The 18,471-nt window shown below is 37.7% G+C and overlaps 1 protein-coding gene across 2 annotated transcripts in view; it reads left to right on the plus strand.

Moving 5' to 3' along the window:
- Positions 1–630: 630 nt before the first annotated feature.
- c3a.6 (complement C3a, tandem duplicate 6) overlaps positions 631–18,471 on the plus strand; it is a 23,265-nt gene continuing 5,424 nt past the window's right edge. The window contains exons 1-32 of one of the 2 annotated variants that reach the window (XM_016284192.1): positions 631–735; positions 4,530–4,725; positions 4,874–5,042; positions 5,147–5,220; positions 5,320–5,408; positions 6,371–6,453; positions 6,645–6,732; positions 6,906–7,008; positions 7,093–7,213; positions 7,432–7,547; positions 7,882–8,028; positions 8,287–8,490; positions 9,011–9,202; positions 9,327–9,479; positions 9,548–9,677; positions 9,845–9,913; positions 10,251–10,445; positions 11,004–11,121; positions 11,222–11,313; positions 11,404–11,543; positions 11,786–11,998; positions 12,934–12,994; positions 13,081–13,167; positions 13,246–13,449; positions 13,541–13,616; positions 15,021–15,180; positions 15,743–15,832; positions 15,916–16,072; positions 17,371–17,534; positions 17,647–17,802; positions 17,896–17,955; positions 18,058–18,148. In XM_016284192.1, the coding sequence (XP_016139678.1) occupies positions 635–735; positions 4,530–4,725; positions 4,874–5,042; positions 5,147–5,220; positions 5,320–5,408; positions 6,371–6,453; positions 6,645–6,732; positions 6,906–7,008; positions 7,093–7,213; positions 7,432–7,547; positions 7,882–8,028; positions 8,287–8,490; positions 9,011–9,202; positions 9,327–9,479; positions 9,548–9,677; positions 9,845–9,913; positions 10,251–10,445; positions 11,004–11,121; positions 11,222–11,313; positions 11,404–11,543; positions 11,786–11,998; positions 12,934–12,994; positions 13,081–13,167; positions 13,246–13,449; positions 13,541–13,616; positions 15,021–15,180; positions 15,743–15,832; positions 15,916–16,072; positions 17,371–17,534; positions 17,647–17,802; positions 17,896–17,955; positions 18,058–18,148 (4,099 nt within the window). In that variant the 5' untranslated portion in view covers positions 631–634. The remainder of the gene's footprint in view (positions 736–4,529; positions 4,726–4,873; positions 5,043–5,146; positions 5,221–5,319; positions 5,409–6,370; positions 6,454–6,644; positions 6,733–6,905; positions 7,009–7,092; positions 7,214–7,431; positions 7,548–7,881; positions 8,029–8,286; positions 8,491–9,010; positions 9,203–9,326; positions 9,480–9,547; positions 9,678–9,844; positions 9,914–10,250; positions 10,446–11,003; positions 11,122–11,221; positions 11,314–11,403; positions 11,544–11,785; positions 11,999–12,933; positions 12,995–13,080; positions 13,168–13,245; positions 13,450–13,540; positions 13,617–15,020; positions 15,181–15,742; positions 15,833–15,915; positions 16,073–17,370; positions 17,535–17,646; positions 17,803–17,895; positions 17,956–18,057; positions 18,149–18,471) is intronic. The other variant, XM_016284191.1, reaches the window with a different exon arrangement.

An 18,471-nucleotide genomic window follows, 5' to 3' on the forward strand; every position in this document is an offset into this window, starting at 1 on the left:
TTTTTTATTAAAATTTTTTTTTTTTTTTTTTTTTTTTTTTTTTTTTTTTTTTTTTTTTTTTTTTTGTATCTTCTGGATCCTTGCTGTAAAATTAAAAGCTTTACGGCATGCAAGCTTTTTCCGAGAAATTTCCGAGAAAAATCCAGAAAGACTTTGTTCAACATCTTAAATAAAACCAGCTGAAACTGAAAAGTTTTCCAGCCCGGACTGATCAATAAAAGAGCAGCAGATTTACCAAAGGTTGCATTTGCACAACAGGTCATTTACGGGAAATCTCACCACAGTGAACTCTGTTCTTTACCACAAACTGCTCCACAACATTCTTGTTTTCTGATCAAAGTAACCCATTAGATTGACAGCGATGAATTTAAAGCCAGTTCTCACAACGAACGAAAAATATAACAATGATAACTCTATTAGTATCCACACCAATGGACGACGCCTGTTTATCGGCTGAAACCCCCCCCCCCCGAAATCTGCCTCTTCTGTCAGTTTTAAAGCACTATAATACCATTTTAAAGGAAGAAAGACAATAAATGATGTATTTATTTGAATACATAAACATTATTTCCATCACTAAAGTGCAGTCGTGAGTTCAGGTAAAAGTGCACTCGTGATTTGAGTCTGTACAAACATGAAAAGTCAGACACACAAACAGACAAAGATGGAGGTGAAGCTGCTCTCTCTGACTGTTGTTCTTCTCTCCTTGCCGCTCCTCACACTATGCGACCCACTGTGAGTATCAAACACACAGTTTTATTAATAGGTTATTCATTTATGTGTGTTTATTATTAGTTAAGTTTGGGGGTACTAGCTTAGTACCTATAAGTTTAGAGGTTCAGTAACACAAATGTCTGTTTTGTATGGCAGTGGTTTTGTAGGTTGGTTTCAGACACCAACAACAAAGTTACTTTCCAGTGGGGCATGTTGTCACGTGTTTTATTTGAATTTTAATATGTGCTATTTATTTAATTTGTTAAAATGTGATTTTAATGTAATGCAATTGAATTGACCAAAACATTTTTGTTGGATATTTAGTTTTGTATGTCACCTTTTGCATTTCTGCTGTTTCAGGAAGTTTGACTTTTATTCGATTGTTCATATATTGCTTAAACGGATTCCACTGTGACAACTTACTCCACATACTGTGACAGCTCTGTTCTATGCTCTTGTGGCATGTTGTCACCAGAGCTGGGTAGTAACTGATTACACATAATCTGGAATACGTAATCAGATTCCAAAAATTAAGTAATTAGATTAAATTACGTTTTAAAATACTCGAGATCAGACTACAGTTACTTTTTTATCGATTACATAATTACTTATTATTCTCACAATAGCAATAAATGATTCAGAATTCACTGATTTTCCCTAATCCTTTTTTTTCCATATTTTAAGTTTTCCTTTCTAAAATAGCCCACTGTTTGTATACACTCAGGAAGTCTTCCAGTTTTGCGGACATTCACGCAAAAAACAGTCATTAGTCAGCTGGCTATAATTGCACAGAAAACTGAGAGGCCACACAGCATTTGACCACTGGGTTTACAAAAATCATTTCAGTATTAAGAAGAGTTTTCTCAGTATTTCAACATTGCATCAACATTAACAACAGGAGGGAGCAGTGTTTTTGTTGTGTCTCGTGGGTTTCACAATAACGGACATGGAAAGTTGACGTATACGTAAAGCGATTGAAAGAACGGAAAGGAGGACTAAGAATCTCCAACGACAGCTGTCAGTGCTACATTTGCTACAAGTGCCTGCACTTAAGCGTCCGTCCATCTATCGCTGTTCTCCATACTTGCGAAATAAGTTGACACAATGTTTACAGTATGTTTACACTGCGTTTTAAATCATGGCGGGTGAGGGCGTTTTCATATGCGTTTGGCCAATCAATGTCTACTTACGTCACGATTAGTACCAGTTGTGCTGGTTAGACCCTGCTCCGGAGTAGGAGCTAATTTGGTTCTCAAAAAAGGCAGTCCGGTACTAAAATCGCTCCCAGTTCCGGCGGTGAAAAAACGCCAAAAAGTGGGTAGTTCCACAATTAGTTCTGGTACTATGAAAAGGCCCTTATTACTGTCTAATATATCTGTAGCAAATTAGCTCAAAAGGGAAATGTATATAAATGATTGCAATTAATTATGATTAATTACAATTATTTATATCAGTTGCCAGTAGTAACTGTAGCAGAATTAAATTGCCCTCAACTAATCTGTTCGTCCAGCGAACATTCAGTGTAAGTTCATATCAACTCTAGGAAAGGATATTTCCGTGGCCACAGAAAATACTTTCTTACAGTTTTAATGCATTAGAGCATATAGCGAGGATCAAAATCGTAAAGGGACATTAATTTGCAAGGCAGAATCAGAAACTCATGTAATTTGTGCACAATAGTTTTATTAACTTAACACTAATACAAACTAGTCTAACAAACAAACAAACAAACAATCACTCATACATGGGAAAGGGCAAATGAGGCGTGATGGATGAAACCATCAGGAAAACCAGAGAATGAAGCTATGAAAAGAGTCAATTAACCACCTGAGTTAAAAACCATCAGCACCGTTTATAACGGGGTATGTAGCTTATACTAAACCTCTGTTTTGTTTAGTTAAATGTACGATACTTGCATTGCCTTGGTCATTGACGAGTGTCCAGATTAAGTCTTGGATGAAAGTCTTGATGGTTTCAAGGTTTTGGACTTTTTGATCGTTCGTTTTTGATCCCGTTCTTCCGAGTTTGAAGAGTGATGAATTCCAAAGATGTTCTGACTCGAGGGTGATTGGGAGTTTCTTCCCAGTGGAAAGTGAAAAAGAGCTAAGAGAGACATCAGATGAGATCCTAGGATCTTTGGTGAATGTAAAGACAAGTCCGAAGCCTGGTGCAGACTTAAGATTTGCTGAAGCATTCTAGCTCACATCCTCATCTTCTCAGAATCTAACAGAACCACAGACTGACTGGCTATGTGTTGGAGCCCGGGCACGCCCGCACCGGCTCAGGCTCTCCACACGGGCAGCAATCAAAAGGTTTTAGCAGAAGAAAAACGTGGGCAGAACTATGCGTGAGCCTTTTAAGGTCTGAGAAGATTCACGCCTCTCAGGATGGGCTTGTCCAATGAGAAAGGCTGAAATTTCAAGCGGGAGGTTGGAAATACTGGGGAGTTTTATGACCCTTTGTGTGAGAGCATGGTAATTTGCATATGGAACTCGATTGGGTGTTGATGCAAAATTACTAACGATTCTTAGAACACTAATATTGCCTATGTACCATCATATACTATACACTCTTGTTTAGATCATCAGAAGACAAATTCAAAGAGACCAAACATGGTATCGGTGGGGTTATATTAACTAGTGATCTATCATAACACACACACAAAACAGTATACAATTCAAAAGACAATATACAAGAACAGTAATGGTATACGCAATATCCTGAAGAGATGTGTGTTCATTCACAGAAAGGTTTTTCTATGAATTAATTAGAGAAGAGTCCATTTGTATGGGCATTGTGTGTCTTTCCTAAGGGTAAATTAATTGTGAGTTGCTCTGCCTGCATTCCTTTGGGCAATAAAACCAGTGATATCAGCATTGGTTGCCATAGAACCAGAGGCCACTTCTGCCTTTCTGAGGTGTTAGATGCATTTTGGGGGAAGGGTCCATAGACCCTCATAGTTGGTTTGTTGATTGAGGGGTGTTACAGAGTATTTGTTAAATATAACTAAAAAAATTGTGTGTCTGATTGGTCCAGACACTACAGTGTCAAACACATTAAAATGCAGAAATTTGCATTATTTCTTATTTATATGTAATGCAGGGATTCCCAAATTTTTACTATCAGCCAAACCTCTTTCACCTAATATATTTAATTGAAGTACCCCTGAGATTTTAAAATAAATATTTTAAATAAATATCACATTTATTTAATGTTCTCTGATGTTGGTTAATTATCACATGACATGCAGGTAAACATATAAAATATAAAAAATTTTATAATACGTTTTTTATTTTATTTGTTATTTTAAAATAATTTATTTTAATTTTAAATTTGTATTATGTAATCAATGATCAGTTTTTCATTAAACTCACAACCCCCCTGCAGTTCCTTCACAAACCCCAGTTTGGGAAACCTTGACGTAATGTTTAATGCACTTCATGTTGTTAATAACAACAGATAGAATATATTTTCTTTCACTTTATGGTACAATACTATCCTATTTGAATCAATGTGATAAACAAACTAGATAAAACGTAATCTGATTATATTACCTAAAATGTGTAATGTAATGGATTACATTACTAACTACAATTTGTGTAATGTAACTTGGAATTAGTAACGGATTACAATTCTCAAGTAATTTACCCAGCTCTGGTTATCACAAATAGTTAACATGTGTTCAATGTATATTGTTTGGTGTAACATCCTCTATATTCCCTGTACATTAACTTTAAAAAATAAACCTACCATGCATACCGGCGTCCAGAACATTCTTATTGAGGATTTATGGCTATTTGATTTGATCTCCTCAGGTTTGTTCTTTCGGCTCCTAATCTGCTGAGGGTGGGTTCCTCGGAGAACCTGTTTGTGGAGGCTCAGGATTACTCTGGAGGAGACCTCGATGTGAAGATCATAGTAAAGAATCATCCGAAGAAGAACCTGGAGATACTGTCTAAATCAGTGACACTGACTGCAGCCAACAATTCCCAGATCCTGACGGATATAAAGGTGACGCTACTTTGACATACTTTGTCCTCATGTAAGCATATGTTTGTGATTCTTCAGAGGGCAAACTTCGTATTTGTACAATCTGCAATTTTATTTACAATAAGTTTTTTTGTATGTTGTATATTTTTTATTATTTACTGTTGTTCAGATTCCAAGTGATAGGAACTATTTCTCTGATGATCCTCTGGAGAAGCAGTATGTGCATTTACAAGCTCAGTTTCCATCCGTCACTCTGGAGAAAGTGGTCATGCTCTCATTCCAGTCTGGATATATATTTGTCCAAACAGACAAGCCCATCTACACACCTGCTAGCACAGGTAAGAAATTAATTAGAGCTCAACATCAGATGCCTCTTTTGAATGGCATGAAGCAAAGCACAAAATAAAAGTATTCCGTGAATTATCATTTATCCTTCCTGCAGTTCAGTACAGGATCTTCTCACTGACCTCTGGAATGAAACCATTTGAACATGCTGGAATATCAGCAGAAATCATGGTACTCTAAAAAAAGTGCACTGAAACTTTCCTTAAAATACATATTTTAATATAATAAAATAAAAAGCATGATTAACAATTAGTATATTTTTTATTGAAGGATCCTCAAGGTATCACAACTATGAGAGAAACCATATTTCTACAGCAAGGGATTAGATCAGGAAAATATGCCGTACCTCAGCCTGCCAGGTGCGTTCATGCTGAAAACTGAGACCTAGTGCTGGACCGTATACCGGTTCATACCGAATACCGGTGTTTATTTCTGTTATGATATGAATTTTTAAAATACAGCAATGTGTATGTCGCTTAAACAACGTTCAGAGCGCGACACTGTTTGAAAGGGGTCCCTTTTCACTGTTGCACTGTGGTGAGCGAACAGCTGTATGTGTTACTAAGCGTGAAAGTTCAGAAACTGAAGCTGTAGAAGTAATAGAACTTGATGACACAGAAGAACTCATCCACAATATCCACATTGACCGCCATAAATATCCCCCTCCCCTGCCATCAGCTCCCGCGTCTCACACACACACACACACACGAGCGCGACTTTAGCACTAGATTTAGCAACTTTCAGACCCATTTAGCAGCTTTTTTTTCATAGAATATTCATACTGACAAACCTAGCGACTTTTTTGGATAAACCTTTAGTTTGTTACTCAGACGCAGGCAGTGCGCTGCATGAGACAAAAAAGTAATATAGCCAAAACAATAGCCGCTCTTTAGTGTAGATGCATGTTGATTTTATCAGACGATGCCGCGATTATAAATGAGAGTGACTCCTGGTTAACACGTATTAAAAGGGGTCGTGTTTAGTCACTGTTTAGTGTGGTATCTTTTGACAATATTCACTCATCATGACAGTAATATAGGGCATTCTAAGTCAATATGTTGCAGTATTTCCTCTCAATCAGTAGAAAATATGGTTAACACCCAGTCATGCATGAAAAAAAAAAATACCGTCATGTACCATGAAACCGGTATAATTTAGAAAAATACCGTGATATAAATTTTTGGTCATACCGCCCAGCACTACTGAGACCTGATGAAACTAGACACACGTTAACTGACTGGATTATCACTCGATTTATCTGTAGAGAAGGACATTCATTCGCAGCTCTGTTTTGACATGATTAATGTGTTTGTATTTGTAGTCCTGGGATCTGGAAGGTGGTCACAAGATTCATAAACACACCACAAAAGAATTACACTGCTGATTTTGAAGTCAAAGAATATGGTACTGTGTGGGCTTTATATTTATTATATTTTTGTTGTATATAACAAATAGTACATATAAACAGTTGTGGCAAAAATCTAAGACCACTTCTCAAAATACATCTATTTTGCAAGGTTTTTGTTTTTTATTAATGTTATATCAACACATGGAAATCTTACAGTGCTTTTCATTATGCGTGTTTGTTTTTATAGTGCTTCCCACTTATGAGGTCACATTATCACTCAGTCAATCGTTCTTCTGTGTAAAAGATGCTAGTCTGACAGTTAGCGTTGAAGCAAGGTAAGGCAATTATGTTTTGTCACTTGATCTATTACAGTATGCTTTATTAGTATGTCCAAGTCTCGATATCTGTTTAATTTCATATTCTCTCACATTTGAAGCTGTGTACTTACCAAAGCAATTCTCTGCTAGTTAATCTTGATGTCACAGCTAAAGTCTGTTGTTTTTTTTAGATACCTTCATAGAAACAATGTGAACGGACATGCGTTTGTGGTATTCGGTGTGATGGAAGATGAGAGGAAAACAAGTATTCCTTCTTCTCTTCAAAGAGTTCAGGTGAGCTTCATAACAAGCACAAGCTGATGAGCTGATGTGTTAGTAAGTGATTCAGACTGATATTTGCATTTGCATTAACCCCAGATATCAGACGGAGAAGGTAATGCCAACCTAACAAAGGACATGATGCTTCAGACCTTCCCAGACATCAGCCAACTGGTTGGACGATCAATTTACATTTCAGTCAGTGTTTTATCAGATACTGGTAAGAGACTGCACACCAGAATGCAAGAGTCTGCTGCTACTATTATAGATTTTACACTGTGTCTTAAAAATGCAGCACATAGCGTGAGGTGCTAAAAAACAACCCCAACTGCCAAAATAATGTTGTAATTGTATATGATTTTATTTTATATTGACCTTAAATATTATATTACGTGTTAATATTATACAATTCTAGTCACATTTTTCTATGTGTTTCAGGCAGTGAAATGGTGGAAGCTCAAAGGCGAGGCATTCAGATTGTGACATCACCGTACACCATCCACTTTAAAAAAACACCACAATTCTTCAAACCTGGAATGCCCTTTGATGTCTCGGTATGAAATTTTCTGTTCTTGCAAAAAATAATAAGCAGTCTGCATTCATAATACAATTGATGAAAATACGCTAATTGGCCTGCCGTTTATGTCAAGGTTCAATTGACATACACTTTATTGTCCAATTGTCCTTTGCCACACCATATCTTGGAAAATCCAAATTTTCCAACATGTACTTCTGACTTTCTGGTGGCATTCATGTGCTTTCAACTCTAAATATGATCTACCCAACGTGATTTGAATGCACCACTAAATGGCATTTAGAAACAGTGAATCAGGTCTAGCAAAACATAGCTGATGTTCTTAAATGTATCATTTTGTTCTGTTTTCATAGGTCTATATAACAGACCCTGACCAGATGCCTGCTGAAAACATTGAAGTGGAGGTAAATCCAGGAGCGGTCAGAGGTCAAACGAGAGCCAATGGCATTGCGAAGCTTACCGTCAATTCTTACGAAGGATCTTCCAAACTGGAGATCACTGTAAGACCTGCCATCTCAACTGCACTGATGTTCAGTCAACTTCTTCTTAAACCAACCTAAGAATTCCTGTCTGTCATATGTGGTTTAGGCTGGTCTAGCTGGTCTCCTAGCCTGGTGAAACTGATCTTGACTGTTTTAATCCAATTTTTAACACTGAACAAAATAGACCACTTCAGACACCAGCATAATCTGTTATTTTTGTTCATTTTTCAGCATATAATAGCATCAAATCAAGAATTAAAATATGTTGACTTCCAGGTACAAACCAAACAACCAAAATTAGATGACGACCAGCAGGCAGTGAGAAAGATGACGGCTCAGGCCTATCAAACCAAAGGTGGCTCCAACAACTACCTGCACATCGGCATTGATGCTGCAGAGCTTCAGATCGGTGATCAAATGAAAGTCAATCTGAATCTGGGAAGAAGTCCAGGAGTCAGAGACCAAGATTTCACCTACATGGTGAGTGACAGCCCTTTTTCGGCCCAATTCACATCATCTATCATTATTCTGTTAGCAATGACACATGCTAGCAATGCTTTTGATCACAAGCAATTACAAAAAAAATTTTTTTTTTGTTTGTGTTTTTGTTTTAAACGAAAGTTAAAATGTTCTATATGGCCCCTGAATAGAAAGTTTTCAGGATTTCTGGTGAAACCCTGAATTTCCTCAACTGTCGCTGATGGTACAGTCTTTGCTTGGCTTTATTCACCTGAGCTTGAATGTGTGCAGTCCAAGTCAGGTCCTCAGATATGTTTACTCCAAGGTTCTTGAAGCTGCTCACCCTCTCCACAAGGGTACCACTGATCATGAGACGGGTGTAGGTCCCCTGCTGTCTCTTCCCAAGTCTACAATCAGCTCTTGTCCTGGCAACAAGATGTCAATTTCTCTACCTCTACTACTGTCAATTTTGCAGTGTGTCTTAAAAACATAGCACTAATGTCAAGGGACAAGGTCTTATATTTTTTTCTCACATTTTCAGATCTTGAGTAAAGGTCACATTGTTCAAGCAGACAGGTTTAAGCGAAGAGGACAATCACTAGTGACTCTATCTCTACCTGTAACCAAAGACATGGTGCCGTCCTTCCGCTTTGTGGCTTATTACCATGTGGGCTCGTCTGAGGTGGTGTCTGATTCAGTCTGGGTTGATGTGAAGGACACGTGCATGGGAACGGTGGGTCAATCACGTATTACTATTAATCTCTTAGACATTGAGAATTGAAACTTTGCTTCAAAAATCGCTCGATTGGAAATTTGGGCCATGAGAAGTTCCTCTTAGTGTTTCTTGTGTTTCACAGCTGAAGGTTCAGGTGAAGGAGCCTCGACCGATCTATGAGCCAGGAGAAAGTTTCAGCTTGCAGATAACTGGAGATCCTGGAGCTAAAGTTGGTCTGATGGCGGTGGATAAAGCTGTGCACGGACTGAACCAGAACAGACTCACTCAGACAAAGGTGAAGGATGTTCATCAGCACCTCAGCAGCTTGCGAATGGCTTATAAATGGTATCTTTGTTGCTTTAGATCTGGGACGTCATAGAGAAGCATGACATTGGCTGTACGGCAGGAGGAGGACGGGACAGCATTGGGGTTTTCACTGATGCAGGTCTGATGTTTGAGTCCAACACTGCAGGAGGAACCAACACCAGAACAGGTATGTGTGTATTTATTATATGAAATATATATTTCCATGTGTGTCACTTCAGTGTAAAAAATAATAGGTAATTGTGAAGTCTAAATATTTATATATTTGATAGTGTCTTCAAATTATAAATGTAATATTTTGAACTCAAAGTATTCTGCTTTTTAAACATCCTGTAGTGCCTGAGTGTCTCGTACCTTTAAAGAGAAGAAGAAGAGCGAGTCTTCAGCGAGTCACAACTATACTGGGTGAGGAACTTGTATTTTTATTTGACAGAAAGTGAAAGGAAATTATTTGGAGAGAGAGGATAATTGAATGGCTCCAGGGCTTCTTATTCAGCTATTCGTCTCCATCTGTCCTCATTGTTCTACACCAGGGCTGGGCAACTTCGGTCCTGGAGAGCTACTGTCCTGCAGAGTTTAGCTCCAACCCTAATCAGACACACCTGACTGTAGCTTAATAGTGAAGACACTGATTAGCTGGTTCATGTGTGTTTGATTAAGGTTGGAGCTAAACTCTGCAGAACAGTTGGGCTCCAGGACCGAAGTTGCCCAGCCCTGTTCTTCACTAACATTGTTTTCTCAGCTGGTCAGTACTCTGGTGATCTGAGGAAGTGCTGTGTGGATGGCATGAGGGATAATAAACTCGGCTACACGTGTGATCGTCGAGCCATGTACATCGTAGATGGACACAACTGTGTCCAGGCCTTCCTGCACTGCTGCCATGACGTGGAGGCTCATAATATGGAGGCTGGAGAGGAGGAGATGATTCTGGCTCGCAGTACGTATCTTAAAGTCATTCAGCTGGTTGTCAAACAAATGATCTCAAAGGGTTAGTTCACCCAAAAATTTTAATTAGCCCATTAATTACTCACCCTCAAGGCATCCTAGGTGTATATGACTTTCTTCTTACAGACAAATCTAGTTGGAGTTATATTAAAAGCTGTATTTGATCTTCCAAGCGGTTTAATGGCAGTCAGCGGGTGTTGCAGTGCATCAGTCCAAAAGAAGTTAAATAAAGCACATCCATCCATAATAAAAAGTGCCTCACATGGCTCCGGGGGGGTGAGCAAAGGCCTCCTTTAGCAAATCGATGAGTTTTTGCAAGAAAAATTATCATATTTAAAACATATTAATAAATTGAATCTAGCTTGCGCTCACTATTGTACATGGAAGCAGCTCTGGGCGGATGACGTAGGATGTCGGCCTTGCGCATGGCATAGTTTGAGTTAATTGCAAACAGATCAGGTGAACTTGTTTTTTCTGCCCTTTTCTTTTCCTGACGCCTGTCAAATTTAACTCCTAGTTTCTCACATTATTTTTCGGTTAACCCGGACAGGTGAGGATAGTGACTATTATGAGAGTTTTGATGAAATCACATCACGTACACAGTTCCCTGAGAGCTGGCTTTGGGCAGAGGAGATTCTGCCGGTCTGCCCAGAAAAAAACAAGTTATGGTGAGTATGAGACAAAAAGATAGAGCAGAGTCTGAGTGATTTCAAACTTCTTCAATCTTCTTTAGCTGTATTAATGCTTTTATATTCTCTCCTGTCTCAGTGGAACAACGTCGATCACAAGAGACAGAATCAACCTGAAAGAATCAATCACTACCTGGCAAATCTTTGCTGTCAGTCTGTCGAAAACACACGGTATTTATGTTTGGATGAAGTACACTTATATAGTGCACCTTTTCACCCTGATATAGACCTTCAGCATTATGCTAAAGTCTTTCTCCAAAGGCATCTGTGTGGCAGATCCATACGAGATGATCGTTTATAAGAGATTCTTCATTGACCTGAAGGTGCCGTACTCAGCTATTCGCAATGAACAACTACAAATAAGGGCCATCCTGCACAACTACACCAAAAAGAAAATTAGGGTAAGGAATCAGTCATTTTTTCCTCAATAATCACCCTAAGGTGTCAGAAACCTTATTAATGTCAGGGTAAATGTGCCAATGAGCCAAATTAAAGCTGTTTTAGTCACACACTGTCCAAGTTCACAGGTTTACATGGTTGTTTGCCAGTACAGCAAGCACTTTCGTGGATGATCCAGATGCTAAATTTGACAAAATGTGAGTTTTTTTGAGATTTTGCAATTGCCTGTTGGTCTCTCCATCAGGCACGGCTTGAGTTCATGGAAACCGAACATATTTGTAGCTCTGCCAGTAAAAAGGGCATGTATCAGACTGAAGTGGAGGTCGAGTCCATGTCCTCCAGGTCCATCCCGTATGTGATTATTCCCCTGGAGTTGGGCAATCACTGGATCGAAGTGAAAGCAGCAGCGTATGACTCTCTTTACAGTGATGGAGTGAGGAAGATCCTGAAGGTGGTGGTGAGTGTAAAGTTCCCTTCGGCCCATTGATGAAATACCAGAACTGACTGCATTATTTGGCATAGATGTATCATAAACATTCATAACAACAGCAAACCTCTACTTAATAAAAATATTTAAGATAGGCCAAAAAAGTCCCATCACAAAACAAAAGTGGATCAAAAAGTAATCTGAATCCACTTTTAAGGTATAGAATGATAAAAATGGAGCGCTAGGTGTGACCTGCCTAATTTTGTGGACAAAAATAATGTTGTAGCATGAAATTTATTTTTTTATGCATTTTGCACACAGAAAGACAAATGCAGTTGCACTACGTTTGCCAAAATGTAAAGTCATCATATCATTTTATGCACAAACTAAACTACAATCTGATTTTGTGAAGTTTTATTCTAACTTTAGGTTGCCTTTTAAAGAACTGACCAGGGACAACCGATCAAAATCAGCCTATATCACTGGCCTTGTCAAATAAATGCCAAAAAAATAAATAAATAAAAAGTTAAATCCATTTTGTGCACAAAATGTTGAATGCATTTTTTATTTTTATTTTTTTTTACAGAAAATGCATATTAATTTGCAAAATCACACAAAATTCATGTACAAAATTAGGCAGGCCACAGTTTTTTTTTCAAAAACATCAAAATAATTCATAATATTAAAAAAAATATATATATAATAATTACCACGTTTTTTGACCCCTCCCCCCCCCCCCCCCCCCCCCAAAAAAATGCAGGCCTTCTTGATGGACTCATAATATTTATATTTGTCTATATACATTTTGAATCTTGTGGTAATTTATAAATGATTTAATAATTAAACGCAGTATATTGTTTTGTTTTGAATGAATTACTGAAACTTGACAACTATTAATTTACCATCATTATAGAAGCTGGATTTCATTATATAGCTGATATCTGCTAATCAAATTTATGTTTCAGTCTGAGGGTGTGCTCACTAAGGTACAGGAGGCAAATGTTGAGCTCAATCCTGCTAAAATGGGTAAGAGTTCTAAATAATAGAGTTTCTCCTACAGAATATCCAAAAACAATAGATACAAACCAAATCAACCTGAACCTGTGTGACAGGTGGAGTACAACAAGTGTCTGTCAGGAGTAACAAACCAGATGCTCAGGTTCCTAACACACCCGCAAACACGTACATCACAGTGACCAGTAAGGAGAAATCAATACACTCATTCATTCTGCTTGTTCATCCGATTGTCCAGTTCTGACTGCTGTCTGTTACTCAAGGTCAGGATTTCAGTAGGTTGATCGAGCAGGCCATCAGTGGAGACTTAATGGGGCAGTTTATTGTTCAGCCTCGTGGTAATGGAGAGGAGAACATGATGCTTATGACTCTACCTCTCATAGCCACTCATTATCTGGACAGCACCAATCAGTGGGAGACTGTTGGTATGGAGCGCCGTAATGACGCCGTCAACCATATCAACACAGGTCAGCTGATCCCTCAGAAACACAGTATTCTTGTGCCGATGGGTCAAACGCAATGAAGTCAAATGCTGTTTACTGTTTTGTTCTTGTCAAGGTTATCAGCGACAGCTAACTTTCCGTAAACCAGACGGGTCCTTTGCTGCCTCGATGGACATGCCTAGCAGCACATGGTGAAAGACAGTTCTATAGATATGTGGCCACATGAGCTAACTTTTGTGGGCAAAAAGGTAGACGCCATTTTGAATTTAACACGGATGAAAACGAGGCTGTGAGAGATAGACCTAAGGCCCATTCCCACTAAATCCTTCTACACACTGCACAATTTTAGCAATCCTATAAGATCACTACAAATCCCACTGTGCGACATGGATCTGATAAACTTGGGTACAACACGTATGCAGACTGTACGGTGATGACACCTATTGACTCGTAGGCTGCGACGCACGTTACTATGTAATAATAAAAGTCATCAGCATGTGCTAGTGGTAAACAAAAAGAGCACGATGAATCACACTTTGGCAGTTGTAGTTTTTATGTGTGCTGAAAAAAAGTGGAATCGGCAAAAAAGAGGAAGGGATAAAGAGCTTGAGGTAAGCAGTTTTATGTTTTAGCGCCATGTCGTGTTGATTTCATGTCGCATTTTTATTGGCTGGTCAGTAAACGTGGGTCGTAGCAGCAAACACACTGTGCGATGATCATGCTGAATCTCTGACACTGTCAGAAAATGTTCGTAGGCTATCTTTGGTCACGAGACCGTGACAACGGCTGTCTTTGAACCTCTCTCACTGTATGACATAGGACCACCGTTTAGGAGCCACGATCACAGAAATCGCCAATTTTTCGTCTGGAACAGCCGAAAATCGTGCAGTGTGTCTCGGGCTTAAGGGCAATAACTACAACATTAATGATTACAATACAGTTTTCAAAATAGTGCTAAATGTAAAAGAATAGCAAAGTCCACTACACAACTATGCTACAGAGGAACAATACTGGTGGAATCCCTCTTCAGAACGATTTTTTTTCCCAGCTAATAAACGATAAAAACATTGAAAGCCAATCAGAATCCACTACATTTAAAGAACTTGAGCATTTAACGGCCAAACGACATAACAGCATAGCTGATCCTTTTTCCATTCAGTTTTTTTGCGTTCAGAAATATTGGTGTTATATCTTTCACTTGGATGTTATAAGTTGCACGGAGTAAGTACAGCTGGGTAAAACAAAAACTGTGTCCGTCTTCATTTCAGACTGCAAAGCAACAAAATGTGATTATTTTAAAGGTGGTGATTCTTTAATAAAACCCACTGTATGAAGCACAGCTCAAAAAGAAGTCCCTTTCAAACCAAGCTTTCTATTTGTTAATGCGTCCAATTCGAGCGAGCAGCTTGAATCCGTTGTAAAATCTGCATGTGGAAATCATTCGCCCTCGCGCGTGACTGGATTTTGCCCACGAAAGTTTGCTGAATGTGACCGCGCGCCTTGATTAAGATTACTACTGTATTTATCTGCTCAATTGTAGTTACACAGTGCTTCTTACACTTACCTTCGCTTCCCGTCCCGTCTGTCTGTCAAAGGCTGACAGCATATGTTGCTAAAGTGTTGGTGATGGCCAGTGATCTGATTGCCACAGAGGATCACGTGATCTGCAGCGCCCTCACGTGGCTGGCCACAAAACAACAGCTGCCCGACGGCACATTTAAAGAAGAGGCGCCTGTCATACATCAGGAGATGCTTGTAAGTCAGGTTTGGATGTAGCAAACAGATTATTTTCATGGGATTTTTCTGTTAATAACACTTTTTCAGCCATTAATCCTCTGCAGCCACTTTCAAAAAGAAATTCGGAATTTAAATAGAAAAAGATGTATTTATTTATTTATAAACAGCCATACTACCTCTACTAATGCTGTTAACTTATTAATACATAATTACTAACTTTTAGTTCTACTACTTCTAGTGAATTATATCTTACAATAATTAATTTATTATTCATTCAGAAGTTATTTTGTGAAAAAACATGACAAAATTATTCTGTGATTCTTCTGTCCACTGCTGAACCATGCAAAAAAAAAAATGCGTTCAATGGGCCAAGCATGCCAGTAGTTGAAGAAACACTCAATAATTTACAATATTTTATTTTAATTAAAAACAGTTTTAAAGAACTTTGAGAAACTGGAAGACATCAAGGTCAAAATGCTGTTAAAGAAATCCCACGGTAGAGTTTTACTAACAATTGTTATTCAGTTTGGGATCTTGTTCATTTGCATATATTTGTCTCATTTATTTATGTGATTTTCAGGGTAATGTGCGTGGGAGAGATGATGATGCCTCTCTAACTGCATTTGTCCTGACTGCAATGCAAGAGGGGAGCAAGATCTGTGCTAGATCTGTAAGTGTGATTCCTGGAAACAGCTCTACGATACGTCATCTTCATCTCGAGCACGTCTCACTCAGTCTCTCTCTCTATACTAGAATCTGCAGAGCAGTATGAACAGAGCCATTGATTACCTGCTGCTGAGAGTTCACAGCCTGACCAGCACTTATGCTGTCGCTATGACTTCTTATGCTTTGGCCCATGCTGGAAAACTCAATAAAGACATCTTGAAGAGTTATTCCATCCAGAACGAAGGTCAGTAACATTACAAACAGCTCAACTACAGCAACATAAGCACATACAAATATTCCCTGATTGACATGTAAAACAACCAACCACAGTTCACTACCTACATCTGTGAGTAATTCATGTTGTTGTAATCAGGTGGAACATTTTGTGGTTTGAATTTTGAAGGAAGAAAACTGAAACTAATACTAAAATTCAAAAATATTCTGCAGTACCAACCTGTAATGTATCACACCTCTAAAAGTAATTTTTTATGTTCCTAGCAGGGTTATTATTGTTAAAACGATTATTAAAACTAAAAATTAGTAAGGGATAATGCACGGCTAGCTGTGCATTAAACAATTTTAATGCACGACGTGGAGACCGAGGCCACTTCGCGTGGAGTGATAGCCTCTGTGGTGTGCATTAAACGATTTTAATAGCCATGCATTATCCCATTTATACCAAGGTCATTTGCCAGCACTGACAAGTTAAATCTGTTAATGATGTTTGCAGCGCAATATTTGACCGGAAAGGTAAAAATGACGGTTATTTTTCGGTAATTTGTGTGTGTGTTTGTGTGCATCAATTAAATCAGTGCATTAATACAGAACGGTGATTAAACTGACTTGGAACTACCCTTTAATACATACCTGCCAGCCAATCAGAATAGAGTATTTAGACAGAATGCGGTATAAAATAAAATAAAATAAAATAAAATAAAACAAAATAGTACACTCCTTAAAATAAATAAAATTAAAACAAACTGAATAAAATTTACTGAAAATAAAATAAATAAAAACTAAAACTTAAATAAAAATAAAATGAGCCGAAATAGTAATATTAAACAAAAACAAAAAAAAATGACAAAAGAACATGGCTTCTTAACTAAAGATTAACTAAAAAAAAATAAAAAATTAAAATGAATATATATATATATATATATTCAAATGCTTTGAACAACTTTATATCTGTATTTATTTATTTATTTATTTGTAGCTATATTTATTCACTTTGTGTGTGTGTGTGTGTGTGTAATATATTTATGTACTGTATGTGTGTGCAGAATGTTGTTTTTCTCCTAAATTAAGGTGAACACACAAAATAAAAAAATGAAACCGAAACATTTTGCCATAAAACACAAAGAAAATGTTTATATATTTGTTTGTTTATTTATTTAATTGATTTGATCATTTATTAAATATTTATTATTAACAGTTAAAGCTAAACATGTGGTAAAATTAAAAATCCAAATAAATGTAAAAAATACAATAGTGACATCAAAATGATAATAACCCTGTACCCACATCATGTTTTTCTTTAAACAGCGGGCACGTTCTGGAGGGTTCCTGGAGCACATCATCACTCTCTAGAGGCCACAGGTTATGCGCTTCTTGCTCTGGTGAAAGCGAAGGATTTCCAGAGCGCCGGAGCGGTGGTGCGCTGGCTGAGAGCACAGAGAACAACATACGGAGGCCATGGAAGCACACAGGTGAAGATCATTAACACTTCAGTAACTTTGGAAATTAATCACCCTCTTGACTTCTATAATTTAGTGACGATTGCTTAATGATAAACAAATCAATATTGTCTGTTCTTCCTAGGCGAGCATCATCGTTTTCCAGGCCGTAGCTGAATATCGCATGGAAGCGAAGAAGCAGGACGTGAATCTGAACGTTGAACTCTCTGTGGAGGGAAGAAAAACTCACAACAAGTGGACTTTCACTAGTTCCAACAAGCATGTGCCACGTTCAGAGAAGGTGAAAGAGCAAATGAACACACGTGCATGTTATTCATTGTGCATTTCACATCATGTCAAATATAATTAAACTAAGTCAAATGTTTCACGCCAGGTCAAACTGACACAGAAATTCAATGTCACCGCTCATGGCAACGGACTGGCCACTCTCTCGGTGAGGATTCATGAACACTCACCACTTCAGTGCTATAAATATCACTTTAAATTAAAATGAGTAGAGTTAAATCAATCTAATTCTATCTGGATGTCCTCTCAGGTGTATTCTCTGTATTATGCTCTGCCTGAAGAGAGAGAAAACGACTGTAATGCGTTTGATCTCAGTGTGCAGATGAAGAAAGAGCATGACGGTAGGATTCATCATGACTCTTCATGTGTGCATTCACTAATGCTCACAAGTTTGGGGTTATTAAGATTTTTTTTTTTTTTTTGGAAGAAATTAATAATTCTATTCATCAAGGATGCATTAAATTGAACACAAGTGACTGTGAAGACATTTATAATGTGCAACAGCACTATTCTTTTGAACTTTCTTCATCAAAGAATCCTGAAAAGGAAAATGCAGCGATTTCCACAAAAAAAATAATAATAATAATAATATGAAGCATGAAGAATTTCACAATATTACTATATATATATATATATATATATATATATATATATATTTTTTTTT

The sequence above is a fragment of the Sinocyclocheilus grahami genome, unplaced genomic scaffold (assembly GCF_001515645.1).
Source record: "Sinocyclocheilus grahami isolate Dianchi unplaced genomic scaffold, SAMN03320097.WGS_v1.1 scaffold181.1, whole genome shotgun sequence".
NCBI classification, from domain to species: Eukaryota; Metazoa; Chordata; class Actinopteri; order Cypriniformes; family Cyprinidae; genus Sinocyclocheilus; species Sinocyclocheilus grahami.